At 37.2% G+C, this 26,843-nt stretch overlaps 1 protein-coding gene across 1 annotated transcript in view; it reads left to right on the top strand.

The window, feature by feature from the left end:
* Positions 1-26,843, top strand: part of WDR72 (WD repeat domain 72) — a 271,665-nt gene that overhangs the window by 66,618 nt on the left and 178,204 nt on the right. The window contains exon 13 of the mRNA XM_006898252.1: positions 7,890-8,092. Within this exon, the coding sequence (XP_006898314.1) occupies positions 7,890-8,092 (203 nt within the window). The remainder of the gene's footprint in view (positions 1-7,889; positions 8,093-26,843) is intronic.

The raw sequence follows: 26,843 nt of genomic DNA, 5'->3' as shown, positions 1-26,843 counted from the left end.
AAACACACACACACAAAATAACCCCCCAAAAAATAGGACTAACAGTATGATAGCAGACATTCCCAGTGCAATTTGTCTTTTAATTTCCTGGTTGCTGGTACCAAGAGTGTTGATTGTAGAGCTAAGCAAACTAATGTCAACAATCTCAATTTCTTCACCATCTATCATGATGCTGCCAATCAGACCACTGGTAAGTATCTTTGTTTTCTTGATGTTGAATTTCAATCCATATTGAAGGGTGAAGTCCTTGACCTTCTGCAGCAAGTGCTTCAGGTCCACTTCAGTTTCAGCAATCCTAAACTATATGCAAAATAAACTCAAACCTGAGTGTCTGGAATACTGCTAAGAGGAAATTATTAAGCAGCTCATGGAACTCTCTTTTGTATGTCTGAGGTAGGTAGCGGCTGCATATCAGTGGGATAGCAGTTAAGAAGTTGGTTGGTCATAGATCTAGGTGATAAAGATGTTCTCTTTATTTTAATTTATAAAGCACTTATGTGACACAATACTCAGTGAGTCCCACCCAGACTTTCTAAGAACTTTTCAAATACCAACTTAATTTAATCCTCATAGTAACGCTGTGAGGTAATATCCATTATTACCCCCACTGAAATGGTTGTGGAATGAAAGCACAGAAAGTTGAGTATCTTGCCCATAGCCACACAGCCAATAAGCATACAGGAAAGGATTTTAATACTGGTCAGAATTACCCCACAGTCCATGCCCTTCATCATGTGTTAACTCTTGCTGCCACTTTGACAAATGAAGTCTGACAAAATGAAGTTAGACACAGGTTTGCAAATGATGCTGTAGAAGAAGATTTATTTTTTTTGCTTTTTAAAAGTTTGATCAAATATATTTAAGAGGTAAAGAGGAGGTCCTGATGGTGCAACAGTATACTGCTAATTAAAAAGTTGATGGGAGAAATTTTTCTTTTGCTTTTCAAAGAGAAGAGTGAACTGGGGGTAGGGGGACAGGGAGAAAAATGCAGCAATGAATGAGTGAAAATCCAAAATCTCTGTAAATGTTCATTAAAATTAATTTTAAAAAAGGAAGAAAAAAAAGTTTATGGTTCGAACACATCCAATGGCTCAACAGGAGATGTTATTATGTACCTTGGAGTTGGAACTGACTCACAGTTGATTTTTCCAGTGAGTTTTCAGTGGCAATAAATCACACAGGAGGAAATTTCCCATCTATCTCCCATGGAGCAGCTGGTGAATTTCAACTGTGTGACTTTGGGTTGGTAGCACAACTCCTTAGCACTAAGCCACCAGAACTTCCACATTAGATAGACTTAACAATATCCATATATAAAGGTTACAGTGAGGAAAACCATATGTGGTAGTTTTACTATCATATGAAATTCCTTTCTATCACACATAAGCACCTAAAAACCAATAACATACAGAGTTAAAATGATGGTCACATCAGTACATCCAACTGAAAATATTGTCATTGTGGGCCTGGAGGTCTGCAAAGGGCAACTTGGCTGCATACTGGCTTTCATATGTGGACAATTGTGGACCAGTAATAGCTAACTCAAATGCTTGTTGGTATTATCCTTTAATCACTCTCTGTCATGGTATTAATTGTTCTAAGCTTTCTTATGACTAGCTCTGCTTTTTAATGTATATAGTTAATAGAAAGCAAATGGTATCAGTACTCATAGTAGTAAAATAAAGTAATAAAAATTGTATATAATCACATATTAGACCATTTATGTACTACATAAAACATTTTATATGATGAAAATTTTGTTTGGAATACATATCTTACAAAAACATTTAAATAATATATATTTCTTCAATTTGATTCATATGCAGTCCATAAGGTGAGATCTATTTGTAAAGTCATCATTTTGTGTTTTTTAAAAAAGGTATTTGCAATGAATACAAAATTTGATCATTCTATTTCCAGCATTATTTAGATCTCCAACACAGTATTTGCCCAACTACTATTCTTTCTTCACTGTTACCAATTTTTGCATTTCAGTCACCAATTATCATTAATGCATCTTGATTACATGTTCTATTAATTTTGGACTGCAAATTTGGTAAAAATTCTCAATTTCTTCCTCTTTGGCTCTAGATATAGGAGCATGTATTTTAATAATAGTCAGATTAATGGTTCTTCTTTGTATGCATATAGATAATACCTTATCACTTACAGCATTGTATTTCCGGATAGAACTTGAAATTTTTTTGCTGTGATTGCAACACCATTCTCTTTCTGTTTTTTATTCCTTGCACAGTATATCATTTGATTATTAAATTCAAAGTGGCAAAATCTGGTCTATCTCATCTCACTAATGCCTAGTATGTCAATGTTCATGTGTTTCATTTCATTTTGTACAGTGTCCAGTTTTCCAGCATTCAGCCATGTACAGTCCATGTTCCAATTATTAAACAATGTTTGCCATTGTTTTTCCTCATTTCAACTGACTTCCAACCTGGACTCTACCACTACACAACTATAAATATCCACATTCCTCTAGTGTTCATGGGGTTTTCAATCTATGCTCAACTAGGTATGGGCTGTAATGTGTCAGGAAGATGGCAAAGGAAAAGGCACTGTTTAGATCCGCTGTTCTAAGGGTTGCATTGAGTCCTACTTGACTCGACAACATTTAACAATAACAACATATATTTCTTCAAATTTCCTTGTCATGTATAATAACTTACTCAAATGAAAAAGAAAACATAGATGTTTATTCTATATGCAGAACAGATTATCCAGGAGGCTGGGTTCTGTGAGGAGAAATGTGGTATCAGAATTGGAGGTAGACTCATCAACAATCTGCGTTATGCATATGACACAAACCTGCTTGCTGAAACTGAGAAGGACCTGAAGCGCTTACTGGAGAAGGTCAGCGTCTACAGCTTTCAATATGTATTGAACTTCAACATCAAGAAAACAAAGATTCTCACCACTGGGTCGCTTGGCAGCATCATGATAGATGGTGAAGAGATTGTTGACAGCTTTAGGTTGTTTGGTTCCACGATCAACACTTTTGTCACAGGCAGCCAAGAAATTAAAAGATAAATTGCACTAGGAAACTCTGCTTTCAGAGACCTCTTCAAAGTACTGAAGAACAATGATGTCACTCCGGAGACTAAGATGCAGGTTTGATCTTTGCATTTACTTGCTATTGGTAATCTGGACAATGACTAGGGATGATAGAAGGAGAATTGATGCCTTTGAGATGTGGTGCTGGAGATGAGTATTGAATATATCATGGACTGCTTAGGAGAACTAATAAGTTCATCCTGGAGAGGGTGAAGCCAGGCTGCTCCTTGGAGGTAAAGAAGATTCTGAAGCTTCATCTGACCTATTTTGGACATGGTACAAGGCAGGATCAGTTCTTGGAGAGGGACATCATGCTTGGGAGGGTGAAGGAACAGCGCAAGAGAGGAAGCCCCTCATTCTGGGCTCCTGTAATGACAATAATACCTAATCACATATCCCTTTTAAACAGTTCTCTCCCTCATCTGTTTCAATGCAGCATACATTATTGAACCCATCTTTCTCAGTCTCCCCCAACCCCGAGGTCAGTCCTGTTTTACAACAGTGTCACCATGCAGTATTTGTCCTTTTGTGACTGGGATATTTCACTCAGCATAGTGTCCTCCAGGGTCACCCATTTTGAATAATATTTCATGAGTTCCTTGTTTTTCAATACAGCACAGTATTCCATTGTGTGAATATACCACAGCTTCTCTATCCATTTGTTAGTTGTTGGGCACTTAGGTTGTTTACAACTTTTTGCTATTGTGAACAAAGCCACAATAAACATGGGTGAACATATGTCTGCTTGGGTGGCTGCATAGTGGAGTGGACTTGGAGGGAGGGATTGTATAACAATGAGAGAATTTTTCTTTACTTTTCAAAGAGAAGAGCTAACTGGGGGTGGGGGAAGAGTGGGCCAGGAGAAAAGTGCAACAATGAATGAATAGAAATCCAGAGCTGCTGTAAATTTTCATTAAAGTTAGTAATAATAAAAAACAATTTTTTAAAAGAAAGGAATTGAAACAGATGAGGAGAGAACAGTTTAAAAGCGATATATGATTGGATATTATGATTATGACAAGAGTCCAGAATGAAGGTTGCATAGTGGAGTGTACTCAGGGCAGGGGGATTGTATATCAATGCAGAACTTTTTCTTCTACTTTTCAAGGAGAAGAGCCAACTTGGGGCGGGGGGGGGCGGGTGGACAGAGAGAAAAATGCAACAATGAATGAATGGAAATATAAAATCTCTGTAAAATGTTCATTAAAAGTAATAAAATATTAAAAAAGAGAGAGAGAGAGAGAGGAAGACCCTCGATGAGATGGATTGATTCAGTGACTGGGGTGATGGGGTAGGTATGTCAGAGTCAATAAGATTGGTACAGGATGGAGCAGGTTTATGGGCTGTAGTACACAGGGCCACTATGAGTTGCAGGTGACTCGGTGATGGCACATAACAACAACAATGACAATGTGTTTACTCATATTCTTGATACGTCTCAGTGTAAAACAAATTGCAGTTATTATTTAGTCCGCCTTGGAAAATAAATGTTATCCTGAAATTAAAATTCAATTAAACTGTTCTGTAAACTTTGAGTTAGTTATGTAATGTCAATGATCAATGACAATTCTGATTTATCAGAGTTGTAAGAAGCACCAGTTAGAAATCCTCGTTATGGTCACTCCCTCTTCCTTGGTTTCTACTTTTGCTAAATACCTCCAGTAGAAATTTCAATATATCCCTGAAGTTAAGTAAATTCCATAACTTCAGAAATATATTTAAGGACCATTTTATAATTTTGAGTGACTTCTCGTGATGTATCTATCAGTCAGGATCTAATTAGGAGATACTAATAGACTAATTTAAACTTAAAGTCTTTGATATAAAAAAGATTCCCTATTATAAAGATGTGAATGTAAGAGTTGAACTCGGCTCATAACTGACCTTTCAGGAGGTTTTCAGAAATTGTAAATCACACAGGAGGAGACTGCCCATATTTGTCCTATGGAAAAGTTGGTGGATTTGATCGATCTGATTCTGAGGTGGCAGAAAAACTCCTTACCCACTAGGCCTCCAGTGCTTCCTTGGTAGTCCAAGGGGGTTGCACTGCTAATTCAAAGGCCCATCCTCTCTAGAGGCTGTAATCCACCCAGGTTTGACAGGAGAAAGAGTGATAAACTGCTCCTTTACAATATACATTAGAAACCCAGTGGAGGGCCAGCTATGAGTTGGTTCTTACTCAGTGGCAAGAAATGAGTGTTATCTATTTATGATAACTTTTTTTAAGAAATTGCAGTTAAATTAAGTGCAGGAGGACTGATCTTGTTTACTAAATATTTTCAGCATCTAACATGGTGACAGGCACTAGAACATCCATATACACTTAAGTAAATGAATTTTCTGTGCATGTATGGAAATGAATTAGAACAGAAGTTGTTTGTAGGTAAGTTTTCTTTATCATTGAAATATAACAGGAAGGCAGAATCTGTGAAAGAGTTGTATTTGTGTGACATTAGGTATAGAGTCAACCGTGAGTGTTGGTAGTTGTCATCATGTTGATTCCAACTCTTGGACACTCCATATCTGGAGAGTGGAGCCTGCTGCACGTTGCCAGTGTTGTGACTCTCAAAGGCATAACACCAGGCCATTTTCTGAGTTACCTTTAGCTGGGTTTGAATTGCCAACTTTACAGTGTATTAAAGGTAATAAACTCAAAGACTCACAGCATGTTACTGTATGTAATACTATTATTTTGAAGAATCACAGAACATCTAATAAAGGGGAAAAATATTAATGATTATTTTGTATTCAAAGAGTGGTTCCTCAGGAAGGCAGTGGCTTTTATGAGGAGCCACAGTGACAAGATCTAGGCTGCTATCATTTTTAGGATCAGTGATGACTGTTATTTTAGATGGGAGACCCTTATTGTTATCCCTGAGAGGAAAGGTACTCTTGATATTGTGGAAAATTCAGTAAGTTTCATTTATTGAAGATATATCTAATTTGATTGAAGGAGAAAGCTTAAGGGATGACATTTGTATCATGTATGTGTTAAAGATGTTTATTTATGAAAGAAATCTTAGAGTGGGAAAAAAACATTGTTAGGAGACAGGAGACTAGTATTTTGAGTAAAATCTTAACAGAGTATACTTGCTACTTATTTGGAATCCAAATTACCACATATTAGCAGTTTAACTCATCACCATTCTGACCATAAAAAGCCAGAACTGCCTTATAGAGTTTCCAAGGCTACATTATTTTACAAAAATGGGTTGTCACATTGTTCTCTCTCAGAGCATCGAGTAGGTTTGAACCTCCAGCCTTTGGTTGGCAGGTGGGAGATTAACCACTGCCTCTTTAGTTGATCTAAAAGAAGGTGACTAAAGAAAATAGTAGAAATGAGAAAGGGATAGGGTAAGTGCAATCTTAAAATCAGTGAATCTGTGTATCTATTGTATGATAGTATGATATCTATTGTTTGTATCAATAATCTATTTTCTGTCGACTTTGTGCTCCCTAAAATATAGACCCATTGCTGTTGAGTGGGTTCTGACACATAGCTACCCTTGATCAAGTTTCTGAGGCTGTAAATCTTTGTGGAAGGAGACTGCTCATAGTTCCCCAGTGGAATTCATGAAGATTTGAACTGTCAATGTTTCTGTTAGCAGAACTTACACTGTAGTAGACTAACAGAGTATCTTCTACAAGATACAAAAATTTTGCCAATATTACCCAGATATTCTTATTTTACTATCAAGATTTTTCCTTATTATCATTATTAAAGAGTATCTTTTTTTCTAACAAAAAGCACGTTCTATTCTCACTAGTAAGAAAAAAATGGTACAAATGAATATGTATTTAATGACTATATATCCGGTTCATCTCCCTTAGCATCTAGCTTCAATGGGGGGTGTGTTTGCGCGCGTGTGTGTGTGTGTGTGTGTGTGTATATATACATACACACGTATATAGTGTGAATAATGCAAATGAACTTACCCCTTTATCGAGAAAGTACTCATGAGAAATATAGACAGTATAGACAGTCTCTTTTCATAAAGATTGGCAGCCTCAGACCCCCCTCAGATAGAGGGTCACCATGAATCAGAATCAACTGGCTGGCAGTGGATTCAGTTTGGTTTTTATTGAGATTTCACTGACAGTCTGGTATCCGTTTTAGGAAAACACAACTTTTGGTGAATTGTTTCTTGACATTTGTACTGTATTTGAACTAGTTCTTTTAGCTGGAAATCAAATCAGTACATACCTCCAAAATCTGAAGAATTCTCGAAAAGGGGGCCAATGATGGAGGTTAAAAAAAAAGGAATAGAAACAAGAATGCTCACAACAAAACCCAAAAAGCAGACCTAGAAGCTGTGAAGACAGCTGAATAGGGAGATGTAAAGCCCCTATGTTCTTATTCATTATTCACATATGCCTCATTCATTTGGATTCTATAGCATTGATAGTATAACAGTAGTAAAGGTAAAGCTGAGAATTGAAGCAAAGCTCAGTGCATTCTCTGTTGTTGGTAAGTTGGAACACTAGGGGACAGCACTAAAATATTCCATAGTTGGTTGTTATTGATCACTTGCATACTGTATAATAAGTAAAAGATTTCACTGTTAAAGACTATTGAATGTTCTGTTGATTTCAGTGGGTGAAAAAGCACAGAGCTTTTCAGGTCCATAATTTCAGCCTTTGTGAGAAGGTGATTTGAATAATTAAGCAAAAACTCCCAGAAACTACAAAGACAGTAGGACATAATAAAGAATTGGTGCTTATCTGTTAGGAGTGTTTTGCTTGCTTTATTCTACAGGGGTTAACATTGTGTGTGTGTGTGTGTGTGTGTGTGTGTGTGTATTCCTAATTTTATTTTTTAGGTACTTTGGAAAGACATGAAACAGGAGAAAGAGCAAGAATTATTCTTAATTGCTGTGATGATTCACAGCTTCTAAAACCTGAATCTGCACTTCCAGTTGCTTCGGAGATACAGAAGCACAGAATTGTAGAACAGAGGTCTTCCAGCTGCTACCAGCCTGGGCCAATGGCATCATCTGGTCTGCAGGTGGAGTCTTCAAGTAAGGTAAGTTCCAATCAGGCTGCTGTTCACAAGGAACATGACTAACACGAGTATGGAGGGTTCCCTTTTCCTAATAAACTAGTATTTTAAATAACAGCCAAAAAAACCACCCCCCAAAACCCAGGAACTCCAAGTTTACTGTATTTTCTAGACATATAAAGATAACTTTTGAGTAACAGTTACTTTTGTTGAATTCTTTTAGCAAGATGAAGTCAACAAGTACAAATCTATTCCTGGCTTGTCAAACTTGAGCCAATTTGGTCTTTAATTCCGTATGGTTTTCAAGGAGGAAGAATTAAAGCTATTTTATATGTTCTAGATCCATTTTTAGTTTTTATTTGAGGGCCTTGAGCTTCTTTTTTAAAATGCTTATTACAAATAAAGAAGTATCAGAAACACTAAATCATTGTACGGATAGATTTTTATCTTTCAGTATCCAGTGTGTCTGTTAGACAACCAGCTCATAAGCTTCCTAGTCTTGGTTAATGCACAATGATAGAGCTTGCATTTATCCTCATAAAACATGTCAACCAACTGAGCAGAAATTTAGATTAGCTTTATTACCTTTTAGTTCTAAATGTGATGTTGCTATTTAATCTGTTTTCTTTATGTGACTCTTTCCATATTTGTGTCTTCTGTATCTCCAGGATACACACACACACACACACACACACACACACACACACACAGAGGTGTATGCGTTATGTTGTTGTAGTAACTGTGGCCTTTACATATATAACATAGCATTTCTTTTCATGTGAATGTATTTTCATTACATACCCTAATATCTATATAGGCTATTTTAATAGCTATAATATATTATGGCTTCTATATTTACCTTTGGCTTAATATATGGATTAATTTTAATGTTTCATTTTTATGACTAATAAACTAAGACTTTTTTCATATTTCGGATTATTTATGATGGTATCATTCCAAAGAGGACTTTTTGAGTTAAATTTAGGTGATTTTTAGTTACATGTATTAGCATTTTTACTTTAAGATATCATCTTTAGTAAGGATTTTAGCGAAGACATTGTTGTATTACAAGTCTACATTTTATACTTAGAGGAAACAGTATGAGCCATCGTCTAGGGAAGCCATTGGCTGCTCAATCTATACCTCTATAGCCCAGATTCAGGATAGAGATGCAAATGTTTGATCTCCAGTTTATGTTTAGAGACTTAATTAGATTTTCTCCAGGTGACCTGACCACTAGCCAAACTCCAAGAAGTGGGCATATGAACTAATACAATAATTTTTTTTAAATTTACCAGTATAATTTTAATTTGAAATAGCTCTTAATTAGCATATTCTCACTGTAGCAAAGCTACAATAGGGCTGTGTTTTCTTGATGAGCACATAGTCACCTATGGGGAGATATGTGATCTTTATTTTATTTTATATGAAACTTTATTTTTATGCAAATAATTTATATATTACACATTTTGCTAATATTTCTGCATTATTTTCCTACAATTTTTCTATGTGATGGGCAGGTGATTTATTAAGACTTTGCACTATTTGCAGAATATACAGTATATCTTTGAGTTCTAAGAGTCTGTTTTCTTTCAGACTATCAGAGTATCCTATTCCTTAGTCAGGGGTCAAGACTTGAAAATTTTCTGAATTATGCGCCTTGCCTTTTAAACTCTAGACCAAGAAGTTTATCTTTTGCTTTTCAAAGAGAGGAGCGAACCAGGGGGAGGGGAGTAAAGAAAAAAGTGAAACAATGAATGAATAAAAATTCAAAATCTCTGTAGATGTTCATTAAAATTATTTTTTTTTAAAAAACCCCAAAACAACTCTAGATTGTTCAATTTTGGTTATCTAGCCTCCATCAGATTTTAACAGCAATGATTCAACTACATCTTTTTCTCTTTATTTATTCTAAATGGTTTTAGATTTTAAAAATATGATATTTGTGCTTTTAAAATAAAAGTCATGTATTTTAAAGACAGTTGTGCTATTACATAGCACTTTAATATTCACAACTGAGAAGAACAAAATAATGATAATGACGAGTCTTTGTAAAAGAAGACAGTAAACCACCCTTATGTACTTATGTACAATATATACACTATATTGTTTTTGTTATGTGCCATCGAGTCTCTTGTGACTCATAGTGACCCTATGTGCAAGAGCTCTAAATGCTGTTCTACACTGTGCCAACCTAGCCATCTCAAACACATTCATTCCCCCCTCTCCAGTCACAGAATCGATCCATCTCATCGAAGGTCTTTCTCTCCTGTGCCATCCCTCCACTTTGCCAAACATGATGTCCCTCTCCAAGGACCAGTCCTTCCTTGCAACATGCCCAAAATATGTCAGAGGAAGCTTCAGAATCCTTGACTCCAAGGAGCATTCTGTCTTCACCTTTTCCAGGACAAACCTGTTTGTTCTCCTAGCAGTCCATGGTATATTCAATACTCTTCTCCAGCACCACAGCTCAAAGGCATCAATTCTCTATCATCCCTATTCACTGTCCAACTCTCTGATGCATAGCACGTAATTGCCAAGACTATAGCCTGGATCAGGAACACCCTAATCTCCAGCCTGACGTCATTGCTCTTCAGTACTCTTGAAAGGTCCCTGACAGCTGACTTTCCCAATGCAATTCGTCTCTTGATTTCCTAGCTGCTGTTACCGAGAGTGTTGACTATGGATCCAAGTAAACTAAAACTGTTAACTATATCAATCTCTTCACCATTGATACTGATGCTGCCAATTGGCCCAGTGGTGAGAATCTTTGTTTTTTATTTTTATGTTGAGCTTCAATGCATATAGGAGGCTGCAGTCCTTGACCTTATTATATACATATATTGAGGGTACCATGGACTGCTAGGAAAACAAACAGATTCATCCTGGAAAGGGTCAAACCGGGCTGCTCCTTGCAGTCAAGGATTCTAAGGCTCTGTCTAACATACTTTGGACATGTTGCAAGGAGGGACCGGTCCTTGGAGAGGGACATCATGCTTGGTAGGGTGGACGGACAGTGCAGAAGGGGAAGGTCCCCTATGAGGTGGATTGATTCAGTGATTGGGGTAATCAGGATGGGTGTATTGGAGACAGTGCAATTTGCACAGGACAGAAAAGAGTTTAGGGCTGTTGTACATAGGGTCGCAATGAGTCACAAATGACTCGACGGCACATAACAACAACAACATATTCATATAGCATATTATAAATTGAGGTAAATGTTAGTACTCATGACTGGCATTAGACCACATGACTCCTTAGCATATTCATCTTCACATTGTTTTGTTGTCTTCCTTTTATAATAAAGTGCATTTTAATAGTACAAATTATATGCTAATTTGGGGATATCTCTTAAGTTGTGTATGAAGAAGCAGTGGTTAAAGTTTTCAATGGATAACTAGAAGTTGTTGTTGTGTACCAGTGAGTCGGAGCTGACCCATAGCTAACCCTGCAGCGGGTTTTGTCCATCCTCCTCCTGCAGAGCAGCTGGTGGCCTCGAATCATGTGCCTTTGGGATTGCAGCACACTTCTTGCCACTAGGCCACCACGGCTCCCAACAAAGTTAGTGGTTCGGATCTAGCAACCATGGTACTGAAGAAAGATATGGCAGTCTGCTTCCATAAAGATTACATAAACCAATGGAGAGTTCTATTTTAGGGACCCAAGTATAAATTGACTCCATGGCAACAGGGAGGGTCTATAAATGCAAATCTAATTCATCAAAACAGTTTTACTGGTTTAATTCTCAGAAGGTAAAATCAATTGATATTTAAGTTTCTTGGAGGATCTCAGAGTAATTCTTTATACTTTTAATAGCATTATAGATTTTATTACCTTTATATATTTTTATTTTTCTATTCCACAAAGCATTGAAATTTTTCCTCATCATTAAAAAGAGCTCTGTGGCCTAGTGACAAGAAGCTGCACTGCAATTTTGAAGGTACATGGTTCAAGTCTGCCAGCTACTCCATGGAGAAAGATGGGCAGTTTTTTCCCATGCTAGTAAGACCCTCTGAATAACTCACCAGAAGGTGAGATATGGGTCGGTTCTGACTTGATGGTACACAACAACAACTTAGTCTGATTAAAATTGTATTTCAGAATTACTGACTTTTACTTTTGATTGCTACATTTCTAGTTGATGTAATTGGAAAATAAATGAATTAGACCTGAAAGTTCAACCAGGATGCTCCTTACAGGGAAGGATGGTGAAACTTTGTCTCACATATTTTAAGCATGTTTTTAGGAGAGGCCAGTCCTTAGAATTGGCCATAACGCTGGGAAAGAAGCAAGGTTAAAGGAAGAGAGGACAACTCCTAACAAGATGGATTGACATAGCGACTGTAACATTGGAGTCAAGCATGTCAGAGAGGGTGAAGACGGTACAGAATAGGTGAAGGTTCAGATCGTTTGTTCACAAGATCCCTGTAAGTCATAGTCAACTTCATGACAACACATAAGCAGTAAGGAAGAATACTTTGCGTGAGAGAAGTATTTACAGTGGCTGCCAGAATAGGTTCAGACAGCCATAACTGTAAAGATGGTAAAGGAATAGGCAGTGTTTTTTTCTCAACTTGCAGGGGCTCTAACAGGTCAGAACAAACTTGGTGACATTTAACTACAAAATGCACCACCTTTATTCTCTGAGTTATACTTCTATTGAAATTTAACTTAGTAATTAGTCCTATTTTCATCCTTGCTGCCTAGAAGTGAAACTTTGCTTCCCAGTGATGTGTTGAATATTGTCCTTTAACACTATACATTTGTCCTCGAAACATTGTATCCTCTTAGATTGATGTTGTTATGTGCTGTTGAGTCACCTGTGACTGATAGCCACCTTATGTATAACAGCCCTAAACCCTGCCCTATCCTGTGCCAATTTTATTGTCTCTGACACACCTACCCCCATTTTCCCAGTTACTGAATCAATACATCTCATTGAGGGTCTTCCTCTCCTGTGCTGTCCCTCCACCCTCCTAAGCATAATGTTCCTCTATGAGGACTGGTTCCACCTTGCAACATGTCCAAAGTACGTCAGACAAAGCTTCAGAATCCTTGTCTCCAAGGAGCAGCCTGGCTTCACCCTCTTCAGGGCAGACTTGTTTGTTCTCCTAGCAGTCCATGGTACATTCATTATACTTCTTCAACATCAAAGCTCAAAGGCATCAATTCTCCTTCTATCATCCCTAGTCATTGTCCAGCTTTCTGATGCATAACAAATAATTACAAAGACCATGGCCTGTATCAGGTGCCCCTTGGTCTCCAGACTGACATCATTGCTCTTCAGTACTTTGGAGAAGTCTCAATGCAATTCATCTTTTGATTTCTTGGCTGCTGGTATCAAGAGTGTTGATTGTAGAAGCAAGTAAACTGAAGCTGTTAACAATCTCAATCTCTTCATCGTCTATCAAGATGCTGCCAATTGGCCCAGTGATTAGAATCTTTGTTTTCTTAATGTTGAGCTTTAATCCATATTGACCTTCTGCAGCAAGTGCTTCATCTCCTCTTCAGTTTCAGCAAGCAGGGTTGTGTCATCTGCATGATGCACAGTGTTGATGAGTCTACCTCCAATTCTGATGCTACATTTCTCTTCATAGAGCCCAGACACTCGGATAATCTGTTCCATGTATAGATTTAAAAGATATGGAGATAGGACACATCCTTAGTGCACATCCTTCCCCCTTTTGAACCATGCAGTATTTCCTTGCTTTGTTCTGATTACTGCCTACTAGCCAAAGTATAGGTTTCACAATAGCACGATCAAGTGTTCTGGGATTCCCAGTCTTCTCAGAGTCAGCCACAGTATGTTGTGATCTACACAGTAAAGACTTTTTTGACTTTGCTTTTTTTTAAAAAAAAATTGATAAGTATAAAATAGTAAGATGATGTATGTGTATGTATGTGTATATCCATGCATAAGTATGACATGCTTAATTTATTTTCCTATCAAAACTGAAGTTTAAAGATGAGAGGTTTCCTTGAACTCAATTTATGGATGGGGAAAATAAGGAACATTAGAACTAGCAATTCTGGAACTTCCTTACTTTGCATTTCTGGACATTTTGTGGAATTCAGTGTAATACAGATAAAATATTCTCCAACAGTAGAGTGAACTATTTAAGTAGAAGAAAACTGTGTAGGATCTGTGCATTGAGCTCTTTGTATTTTGTAATATTTGAACCTTATTAGAATGCTGTATTCACTTCTTCATCTTACATGAAGAGTGTGCGTGTATTTGGGGAAAGTGTTCTAACGAGAACAGCAAATATAATAAAGCAGTTTGAAAAGGAGTCCAATTTGAAATGCTATAGAAGTTGAATTTGTTCATGTAGACAAAGAAACACCTTTAGGAATAGAAAAGAGGCAGAATCTTAAAGGATTTAAAGAAATACAATATCATATTAGTGATAAGGAACTGCTTTTCTCAGATTCTGCTGAAGATAAAGCAAGATAGAGCCTGTTTAAATTGTAGTGAGAGAAATGTAGTTTCAAAGTAAGGAATAAAGACTGTACTAAAATCAGCTGTAGATACCAAAAATCCTTGTGGCTTCATCTTATTTCTTAAGGAGAAAATTATATTTTTTTTGTTGGTAGGTTTTAACTTCTTTTGGGGGATTCTTTGGCTACAGAATAAATAAAAGGATAAAGAAATGATTTTAACTGCTACAATTTAGATCCATTGATGTGTACTTTTTTAAACTCATTTTCTGTAGAATGGGTGTTGCAACTGCTGTGCCTGGTTAGTTATCTGGAGTTGTACTGTCTAATACAATACCATTAACCACATGCAGCTACTGATTATTTGAAATGTGGCATTTTACATTTTAATATGTATTGTTAACTACATGTTGAAATGATAGTATTTGAATAATATAAGATATAGCTAAAACAAAAGATTGTTACAATCAACATTACCTCTTTTAATATGGCTACTAGACCTTTTAAAGAGTTGCTCTTGTGACATAAACTGTAGCCTGTTGTGCTGTTAACTAAAGGGCATAGATTTCTGGCGATTTGATGTGATTTAAATTATATTAGCATTGGGCAGCATTGAATGAGACCAGGGATCAGCAACTTTTTCTCTAAGGATCAGAAGATACATGTTTTAGACTTTGTGGGTCAGATCCTCTCTGTGGTAATTATACAACTCAATTCTTATAGCAGGTAAACAGCCATAGAGAATACTTGTTCCAACAAAAGTTTGTTTATAAAACCAGGTAATGGATATGATTTGGCCTACTAGCTGTAGTTTATGTAATATCTAGAAGATTCCTTTCTGGACATGTAAACCATGAAATACTTGGAGGAATGGCCAAAACAGATAAACTCCATTTCCCCCCCGCCCCATACAGGACCTTTTAATAAAGCTAATTATTCTAATTTCTCTGTTCTATGTGGAGTATAATCCAACAGGCTTTATATCAAGTCTGTGGTATTTTAAAGGCCTCTCTGGTATCCTATCCATAGGTAGTTGCATTGCTCACCCAAGGGCTTCTCTAGTTTTTTTAATCTCAAGAAAAAAAAAGCAAGCAATCTTCTCCTGTAAAATTTATATTCTCAGAAACCTGCTAGTGGGTCAGCTATGAGTTGATTCCAGCTCCGTGGAAATGAGACAGAAAAAAGAAGCAAAGATTGGTAGAGGCCATGACACTTACATGAGTGTGGAGCTGGATTTTTAAAAATGGCATTTTCTGTAAGTAGAATTGGTTCTAAATCAGGAGTATTTCCATTCCAGTTGAAGTTAAGAAGTGTTATTCTAACCTTTAGTTGACCTTTGGGTGCTGCCTTTTGGTGCCATCTTGTTAGAGCTTTATTCTGGGACCCTTTGTAAAGCACGGGTGGTATACTAGGAGACTGCCAATAGAAAATCACATCCCACCACCATCTATGACCATACTGAAATAAGAAGTTAACTATTTTAGGATACCAAAACATTAACCAAAATACAAGCAAGGGTAGCTTACAAACTGTGAATTTTGAAAATTTCGCTTGCAAGTTTACATGTATAAGTAGTAAATGAAAACATACTGTGCATTACACACAGTAGGGTAACTCTATTGAGCAATCTGTATTTATGATTAATTATATCACTACAAAAAGAATAAATCATATCTGTTTGAAAATATTTAATATACACTGAAATCTCAACATTAAGTGGCTGTTTTCTCCCACAGCTTTGATAAATAGTTCGTTTTTTGGTATTTTTAAACTTTAAGGAACACCATATAAAGAAGTTGTCAGTGTGGCTAATATTTTTAAACAATTTTGTATGACTTTAATAGGAAATTTATTTTTATTATTAAACATGGAGTTTTAAGAAACATGCTGGGGGGGGGTTCTCCTCACAAACATTGGGTTAAGAGTTTAGTTTTACACATTTTGATTTATGGATACTCAATTTAAAACTCTTTTGCCAAGAATTACTCCTTAGTAAATCACATTAGTAGGAAATATACAAGACAGTTTTCCTTTTCAGACACATGTGAAGCAATGCAAATTCTCAGCTTGTGTAATCACTTATCCTGAGCATTTATGTACAATTTTAGCTTTTTAAAAGCAGAATAAAAAAGAATTTCAAATATCTAAACTTAAAAAAAAAAGCAAACAAACAACCTGCTTGTAAAGAATATCCCTTTTCTCATAAGGAGGCTGGCCTTTAAGTTGTTTTTAATAAAAAGTTGCCTCTGTGGTGAGGAGAACTCTGAAAAGCATATCCTAGCTTTGTTTCCAAACGAATTAGGGAGGTCTGGAGGTCTCCGCGTCACTATGAAAAGTAGGAAATGCACCATTACATGACTCCAGCTGTCTGCCTCGCACACAGAAGCCAACTCTGAGTTTCCTCACAGAACATCAAAGGCTTGCTTGTGTCTAAACCTTCATAGGCCATGTAAATCAGAGGCACAAAAGGAGAATGCTCCTATTTCATGGTGTGCGGCTGGTTTAAGCCCCTCATTGTGCCGCACGTGCCGGTGGGGAGTGCCAGGAACAGGAGGGCACTGTTCTGACTCGTGTGACAAATGTAGTTAACACCAGATCCATATTAATGTTGTCAGTTCCCTTGATGTATTTAAACAGATTTTAATTATTTTCCGCGTCCAAAAGGCCTGAAATATATAGCTTAATAGTTCTTCAAAGAAAGCTTACTTAATGTGTGAATGTAAAACCTCTCATAAAAAATGAAACTTTTATATTGGCCTTAGTCATTGACATAGGTTATTCATCAAGTCAGCAATTTGTGTGGCAAAGTGCCATTTGAATAGTGTATTGTTAGGATACTTATGGTCCACTTGACAAGGGCTCTTGCTGTAAATAGTGCAATTTGACTCCAGCTGTTAAAGAGTGGCTTTGACAGCAGCCAAATAGAATGGAGATGCTTTACTGCACCACCGAAAAATCAATATTGGGTTCTTGTTCATAGTAACCTGTTCTTTTCTCTTCTGTAGATTTATAAACGACTATCAAGGGTTTATAAGTGGAAGTTTAAATATTATTTTAAATGCGATTCACTATGAGTTTCAGATTAAGACTAGTGATAAATGGTACAAGTGCCAGGTTTTAAGATATTATTTCCGCTCCCCTGGTTCATGTTTCATGACAATTATGGTTCAGTTGAATTTGGATTTTCTAGCCTGAATAGAAAAGAATTAGTATAGAATATGGGCTCAAAATTGCACACCCATTGTATATTGCCTGCACAATTATTTCTCCTTTTTGATTTTCTTATCAATTTATCCTCAGTGTCCCTCCCATCTTCTCTGTGTGTGTACCTTTTTACACAGATGACAGGATTCTTTGTAACGTGCCCATAGCAACACCCACAGCTGCTGACAGCCAGCAATGGCCTCGGTGTTGTTCCAAGTTTACCGAAAACAGAATCTTACCAGTTTAAGGGTGTTCTAGAAGTTTCCAACAATGAAAGCCAACTAATATAATAATAAATATTGGATCTCTTAATTACAGTAACTAGATATGTAACTAGATATATCATTTTATTTAAGAAATTTGAGTTTCTCTACTGTTGTTAGATATAGTAGGATATAACAAAATTACAGACTCAAATAGAGGGGGGGAAGTTTCAAGAGTTTACTTTTTTCTAATATTAAATTGCAAATATTTTTCCAGATTTAAAAACTTTTTAGCTGAAGGTCCAGTTACCTGAATTGATTTAACTTAGGCGAATCATTTCTAGTTTTGATTGCATTTGATTCTGATTTTTTTATTGTTCTTTCTCTACCTGAGATGTCATTCGTCTTTGTCCAAGCTGTGCTGACAGGGTTTTAAAAAGCTGTCTGAGCATATGGAAAACGCTAGCATAATGTATACTGCCTCAAATGCCTCTTTTTTTTTCTTCAGTGAAGACTGTTAAAATAGCTATTTTCCCATTACTGACAAACTCTGCATTTATTGAATTTGTGGCAGAGATAGCAACTGAAAATTCATAAAGCTGATAATATAATTGTACACAAAGACCTTTCAGGCTGATTCAAGGTCACCATTATTGTTTTTATAATTGCTGATAGTCAGTTGTGATTTCTTCCAGTGAAAGGGTTATTCTGCTTTGGGTTTTTGCTGGTTTCAAAAAATGTTATCTCTACTGTTAATTCTGAAGTGAGCTTTTCTGCTGAATAAATATTTATATCATTTCTTTAGTAGCAGATTTCACCTGGAAAGAAAGGGCCTGTCATGCAGGCAGGATTTCATCAACAACAGCAACATTTATCTAAATTCCCATCCTTTCTTATAATATTTCATCAACCCTAGAGAAACATGGAGAGCTAAGATTATAACTTTAGCCATGGTCAAATATTGTGCTTGCACTTAAATTAGTGGAAAGCCCAAGAATAGAGAAAATGTATAGAAATTAACCATATCAGATATTTTCATTTTGTCTTTAAGCTTAATCAGGGGACAATGTTTGCATAATTTGCTAAAGCTAGCTTTTAAAGAACTTGGATATAGTAATCATCTAGTGCTATATTATTCACCTGTTCACAAATCATTTATTCACTTTCTCCTTATCATTTCTTCTTTCCTTTTCCTTCTTTTTTCCCCTCAATTGCGATTTTCCCCCCTTTTATAACATCTGTGACTTTGCAAAATTTATTAAGATCCTGCTGCTGCCAGAACTGAAAATAGAGATCTGCTTAACCTACTGAAAGAACTCTATGTTTCTATCTTCTGGGATACAAATTATCTCAAGTGGACTAGACTGTAATGTCTAGAGCAACCTGTTCCTTTTAATTAAAAGATGATGGAAAATACAATCCTTGCAAGGTCATTTGGAGTTTCCTCCGTAATCCTGCACATTATCTTATATCAGGAACACCTCATGTTTGTATCCGATTCTATTTTTCCCCCCCACTGAATAATGTTTTCAAGAGGAAAGAGTTAAGCTTGTAGAACTTCAGAGATTGAGTTAACTGAAAGGGTCAGTTGCTTATAATAGAAAAGAAAAGGAGGAGAATAAAATCTTTCTTCTTGAAAGCTGGTAATATCTCTTATTGACTGAGAGTACCATCTGGACCCATTTAAAGGGACCCCAACAGGAACGCTACTTCTGTGCCAATGACTTATGCTGAAACTGGCCCTGAGAGAGCAGCAAACACACACACACGAAGGTAAGAGGAAGCAATTCTCACAAAAGAAGGCATTTATTTTCATGGAATATTATCTTTGTATTGATTTTTAAAAGACCAAAACAACAACAACAACACAAGAACCTAGAATGTATTACACATTTAGCTCTTGAAGTGAAGATTGTGAACTTATTCAAAAGTCTATCCAGCTAATATTCCCATCTGTTATTCTGATGTGGGTTTTAATAGTGACAGCAGCTCAAGGGCAGCACCACCTCTCTGCATCCCCAAATGACATTCATTCACTTCAGTGTAATTTTATATTTACTGCAAAGCCCAGGTATTTTTATTATTATTCCTGCCAAGTATAAAAATGTCCCTAAGAGATTGCAATGAGAAATAGGGCTTTCTTATATAGACATGTTTAGCTTCGTGAACATCATACAGGACAGAGAATGTTAATGTTTTGCTTTGCTTTTTTGCCCTTTACATAAAAAATTGAAGGTTTCTAGAAAGTCTTTATAAAAGCTGATGAAATACAAAGTCATGCTCACCTTCATTCTTTTCTTCCCAACTGAAAGTAGTCTAGTTATCTACGCTCTCCTCTAACTTTATTTTGGAGAATGTTGGAGCCCAGTCTTGACTAGACCACACAGTGAAGTTTCCAGAATCAGTACCTATTGGTTTTATCTCTTCTCTCTTAGTCCCATTGTAGGCGATTCCACTGACGAATGCACCAGTAGCTAGGTGCATGTTTAGTGTTACAGTATTTGCTTTAGTCAAAGTCTGGCTTATGGTGACCCCACACACAGTACAATCCTGCTATATTGTGAACCCTTGGGTTTTGACTGGCTGATTTTCAGAAGTAGAACACCAGGCCTTTCTTCCTAGTCTAAATGTGTCCAGAATCTCCCCTGAAACATGATTAGCATCAAAGCCACACACAAGCTTCTGATAGATGAGTGGTCTGCCAGCTTTGTCATACTTCAGGCTTCTCCACCTGTTCTCCTGGACTAGCTTAAGATTGTCTTCTGAGTTTATTATGGTCATTAGCAGAATTCAACTCTGTGTGGTTTCAGGATTTATCCCCCATTATTTTGTTGACACACATTTGGGAGACATACATTTCTTGAGATGTAGTCCCCTTCATCTTCAAATCAGTAGTAGAAAACTTTCTATGTAATGAATCTCCCTGCTACTGCAAATCTCTGACCTCTCCCTCTTGTTGCCAACTATAGAAAACACTACTTTCTGAAGTCTTTCTACTTCTGAAGGATTAGCTTAGACCATGCAAGTAAGCTCTCTATATTCAAGTTCACTCACTTGGGACTTTAATTGTGTCAGTTAAGATTATGTTTCTATAGTACAATCCAAAGTTGTGTTTGTTTGAATAACTAGTAAGAGGTGTTTTCTAAGGCACAATGGGCTGGGAATCTTGGGTAATCAGAGTTCTGCCTACCACAGATGGAAAAAATCATCCTAACTTAGATTTGTTTGCTGTTTTAGAACCGTTACTCTGGGGTTTTTGTTTTGGGATTTGTTTGTGGTGTTTTGTTTTTTTTCTGAAACATTTCATTTTCTCACTCATTGTCATCCTGTGAGTTCTGACTCACCACCAACTCTTTATTGGATTTCCTAGGCTATAAATTGTACATGAAGAGATTATCTACCTTTCTCCAAATGAGTAACTGGTGGATTCAAGCCATCTTTCGGGTAGTGTCGCAAGTCTCTAAGAAAGCCACCAGAGCTTCCTTTGAAATATTTAGGTTCTGACTTCCTTGATGAGGTTCACTAATAATATCTGAAATTTGTATGTTGGTTCTTGATTCAAGGTGTAGTCTTTTGGTCTTTATGATCCTGTCAGAGACTTGGTCTGTGCTTTGATAGCTAGTGTCTGTTTTCTAACCATAGCTCAGTACTGCTTGTATGATCATTTCATAGAAGGAGGGGGAAAGCATGGATTTATTTCTCCTATGTGAATATCATGTGGAAGGAGGAGTGGCATCCACTTCCATAATAGCTTGCCTCCGAAAACCCTATGAACCTGGAGAGAGGATGAAAGGTACCCGTAAACGTCGAGGACTCTCCTTCATAGGGTCTCTATGAGTCTCCTGCAACTCGACGGCACTTAACAACAACAACAACATGTGATTATCATAAGGCTAACTTGAGAAAAGGGAGCTCTGTTGGTGAGAAGCTGCACTGCAATCCTGAGGACATTTGGTTCTAATCCACCAGCTGCCCTATGGGAGAAGGGTGTGCAATCTCCTCCCTTACTATCTCCCTGAGAAGCCACCAGAGTGTCAGTTGTGGGTTGGTTCTGATTCTACGATACACAATAACTATAACACAAAACATAAGGGCATTATTTGACTGTAAGAAAGATTCTCAAACTCTTTAGAACTTACCATTTTATTGGTGGTGTTATGTATCATAGAGTACCTCGAATTGCGTGCCTTTGGGATTTCATCGCAGTGTCTAGCCACGAGGCCACCAAAGTTCTCTAAGAATTTACCATAGTAATCCACAATTGAACAGTTTTATTATTAACTATTTATTTTTTACAAACCACGTGACTGCATGAAAATATTCAGAACTGGCATTTGTTGTTAAAGTCAAGTTTATAGGTAGCAATGGATTTTTATCTTAAAGGTCTTTAAAATGAGTTTTCCTTTCATATTAGCACTGTTTAGTTATGCTCATTGTCAGCTTGTTGCTGTTGTTAAGTGCTGTGGAATCAAGTATGACCCACAGTGACCCTATGAACAAAAGATCTGAATCCTGTCCTATCCTGTGCCATCCTCAAACTTCCTGACACACAGGAGCCCATTGTAGCAGTCACCATGTCAATCCATCTGATTGAGGATCTTCCTCTTCTTCACCGACCTTCTACACTTCTGAGCATCATGTCCTACTCCAAGGAATAGCTCTCCTAGAACACTCTCAAAGTATGTTAGGTGAAACATTATTATCTTTACCTCCAAGGAGAACACTGGCTGCACTTTAGCCAAATCATATTTGTTTGTTATTTTAATAGCCCATGAGATATTCAATACACTTCTCCAACACCACAGCTCAAAGCATCAATTCTTCTGTCATTTTTATGCATTGTCCAGCTCTCAAATTAATAGAAAATTATCAAAAGACTATGGCCTGAATCAGATTCCCCTTAATGCTCAAACTAGCATAATTACATCTAAATAATTTGGAGAGGTTCCTGACTGCAGACTTTCCCAGTGCAACACATTTCCTGACTGCTGGTACCAAGGGTGCTGATGAAAGATTCAAGTAAGATGAAGTTGTTAACAGTTTCAATTTTTTATCCATCTATTATGATATTGGCTATAAATCCAGGGGTAAGATTTTTATTTTCTTGATGTTGAGATGCAATCCATATTGAAGCCAAAGAATATATCTTTGATCTTTTGCAACAAGTGCTTCAAATTCTCCTCTTTTCAGCAAGCATGGTTGTGTCACCAGCATAACGGAGGTTTTGATGAGACTTCCTCCACTCATGATGCCACATTCTTCTTCATAGAGTCCAGCTTCTCAAATAATTTGTTCAGCATACAGATTGAGTAAGTATGGAGAGAGACTAAAACCCTAATAGCACCCCTACCAAGTTTGAAACCGTGTAGTATTCCATTGCTCTATTTGCATAATAGTCTCTTGGTCTAGGGACAGGTTTCACATGTGCTCATTCTTCTCAATTGGAAGTTAAGCCATTACTTATTATGACCCACACAGTCAAATGTCTTTGCATAGTCAATAAAGCATCAATAAGTAAAGAATTCTAATATTCTTTACTTTCATCCATGGTCCATTTGACATCAGCAATGATATCCCTGGTTCCATGGCCTCTTCTGAATCCTGCTTGAATTTCTGGTAGTTCCCTATCTATATACTATTCTAGCCATTTTTGAATGATCTTCAGCATTATTTTGCTTGCATGTGATATTAATGATCTTGTTTGATGGTTTCCACATTCTGTTGAATCACCTTTCTTGGGAATGGGAACAAACATAGATTTCTTCCATTCTGTTGGCCAGACAGTTGTTCTCCAAATTTCCTAGCACAGATTGATGAGTGCATCCAGGGCTGCATCTGTTAATCGAAATAAGTCAGTTGGAATCCTATCAATTCCCGGGTCTTATTTTTTCCCCCAGTGCGCTCAATGCAGCTTCCATTTCCTCATTCATTGCCCTTGGGTACTGCTCTTATAGTACTTCCTGAAATTTTTCAGTGTCATTAGTTTTGGGGTTTTTTATGCAAGGACTCTATGTATTCCCTCCATTTTCTTTTTTAATTTTTTAATACTAGTTTATTTACAAAATTCTAATACATTGCTTTTGAGGACAGATTCTTCCAATTTCCCTCACCTCCACCCATCAAATCATGCAACTCCATGATTAGTTCCCCCTCCGCCTGCATATCCTCATCCCTCTACTTCCAACCTCCCCTATCCCCATGGATCCTTGAAAATACAAAATTCTATTGTTCTATTTGAGTCTCATTTCTGCCATCAAATCCATACTTTTTGACTACTATTCCTTCATCATTGTTTCCAGATTTTGCATTTTAGTCTCCAGTTGTCATTAATATATATCTGGTCAATTTCAGACTGCAAGATTTAGTAAAAACTTTCAATTTCTTCTTCTTTGGCTCTATATGTAAGAACATATATTTTAATAATAGTCATAATAACAGATGTTCTTTGTATGCATGTGCATACAATCCTATCATTTACAACATTGTACTTCAGGACAGAATCTGAAATTGACCTTGTGATAATGAATGCAATACCATTCTTTTGTTTTCATTCCAGTAACATATACTATGTGATTATCTTATTCAAAGTGACCAAACTAGTCCATCTTATCTAACAAATGTTTAGAATGGTGACGTTCATGTGTTCCATTTCATTTTTTAAAAAATGTTCACTTTTCCATCATTCAAGCTATATACATTCCGTGTTCTAATTATTAAAGGATGTTTGCCATTATTTTTCCTCATTTTGACTGACTTCCAATCTGTGCTCTACCTGTGATACTGTGACTTTCTGCATTATTCTACTGTTAAGAGGGTGTTCAGAGGCCTGTTTTTTAAGAAGTGGATGGCTGATCCTGCATCCTGCTCTGTCTTAATATGGGAGCTCTACTAAAGACTGTCCGCCATGGGTCACTCTTGTGGCATTTAACACACTGGTAGCATAGTTGTCAGTATCACAGCCACTCACAAGTTATTTCAGTACAGCAAACTGACAGGCAAGTGCATATCATCAGCTTGTAGTTGTTGTTGTTATGTGCCGTCGAGTCGTCTGCGACTCATAGCGACCCTATGTACAAACAGCCCTAAACCGTGCTCTGTCCTGTGCCAATCTCATTGCCTCTGACACACCCATCCCGATTACCCCAGTCACTGAATCAATCCACCTCATAGAGGGTCTTCCCCTCCTGTGCTGTCCCTCTACTCTACCCAGCATGATGTCCCTCTCTAAAGACCTGTCTCTCCTTACAACATGTCCAAAGTATGTCAGACGAAGCCCCAGAATCCTTGCCTCCAAGGAGCAGCCTGGTTTAATCCTCTCTACGATAAATCTGTTTGTTTTCTTGGCAGTCCATGACATTCAATACTCTTCTCTAGCACCACAGCTCAAAGACTTTCCCATCAAATACGTTTTTTTTTTTATTTCCTGGCTACTGGTGCCAAGAATCATCAGCTTAGACCATCTTAAAAACATTATTTTGCCGTATGTATGGAATGTCTAGTTTTACTTTCATCTGTTGTTACCATGATAGAGAATGACATTTTGTGCGCACTTTGTAATCATTTTACTTGGTTTTTTTGGTGAAAATTCCATTAATCTCAGAAAATTATGCCCTGAAATATACACTTGATTTAAATAATGGGCTTTACTGCATAAATAATCATAATAGTTGGGTCAGATGCAAAAAATGTCATTGAGCTGTGTCCTGAGTAAGTGCTTATATATAACACATAGTGCTCAGCTGGTGGTTTACACCTCTTACAACTGCATGACCCGGGGATCTGCTATGGGGTCACAGTTTGGCTTTTATGTCTTAGTGGCTTTTTGTGCCCATTGTGTCTAGCACATAGGTTTTCATCTTAAAAGATTCATTGTTGTTATGGGCCATCCAGTCAATTCTGACTCATGGATAACAGCTCTGAACCTCGCTGTGTCCTGAGCCAATTTGATCTTGTCTGACACATTATCCCAGTCACAGAGTCAATTCATCTGATCCTGGGTCTTCCCCTCTTGCGCTGTCCCTCCACCCTTCTAAGCATGATGTCCCTCTCCAAGGATAAGTCCCTTCTTGCAACCTGCCCAAAATATGTCAGACAAAGCTTCAAAACCCTTTCTTCCAATGAGCAACCTGGTTTCACCCTCTCCAGGATGAACCTGTTTGTTCTTCTAGCAGTCCATGATATAGTCAATACTCTTATCCAGTACCACAACTCAAAGGCATCGATTCATCTTCTGTCATCCTTAGATGTTATCCAGCTCTTTGATACATAGCGAGTAATTGTGAAGACCATGGCCTGGATCAGATGCACCTTAGTCTCTAGACTGATATTGTTGATCCTCAGTACTCTGGAGAGGTCTCTAACAGCTAACTTTCACAATGCAATTAGTCTCCTGATTTCTTGGCTTCTGGTACCAAGATTGTTTATTGTAGAGCCAAGCAAGCTGAAACTGTTAACAATCTCAATCTCTTTACCATCTATCATAATGCTACCGAACAGCCCAGTGGTAAGAGTCTTTGTTTTCTGGATGTTGGTCTTCAATCCATACTGAAGGCTACAGTCTTTGACCTTCTGCAGCAAATGCCTCAGATCCTCCTCTATTTTAGTAAGCAGGGTTGTGTCATCTGTATGACTCTGGTTGTTTATGGGTATTCCTCCAATCCTGATGCCATGTTCTTCCTCATAGAATCCAGCCTTCAAGATGGTCTGTTCTGCATGTATATTAAAAAGATCAGATGATCTGTCTGCATATAGATCTGATCTGTGTATGAAAATAGGATGTATCCTTGGTGTGTATCTTTTCTGATTTTGAACCATCTAGTGTTTCCTTATGTTGTAGTTGTTGTTATGTGCCATTGAGTCATTTGCGACTCATAGCGACCCTATGTACAACAGCCCTAAACCCTGCTCTATCCTGTGCCAATCTCATTGCC

Source organism: Elephantulus edwardii, unplaced genomic scaffold, assembly GCF_000299155.1.
Source record: "Elephantulus edwardii isolate Elephantulus edwardi_28Jun2011 unplaced genomic scaffold, EleEdw1.0 scaffold00225, whole genome shotgun sequence".
NCBI classification, from domain to species: domain Eukaryota; kingdom Metazoa; phylum Chordata; class Mammalia; order Macroscelidea; family Macroscelididae; genus Elephantulus; species Elephantulus edwardii.
The sequence above is the reverse complement of the archived record's forward strand: the minus strand, read 5'-3'. Positions and strand labels throughout refer to the sequence as shown.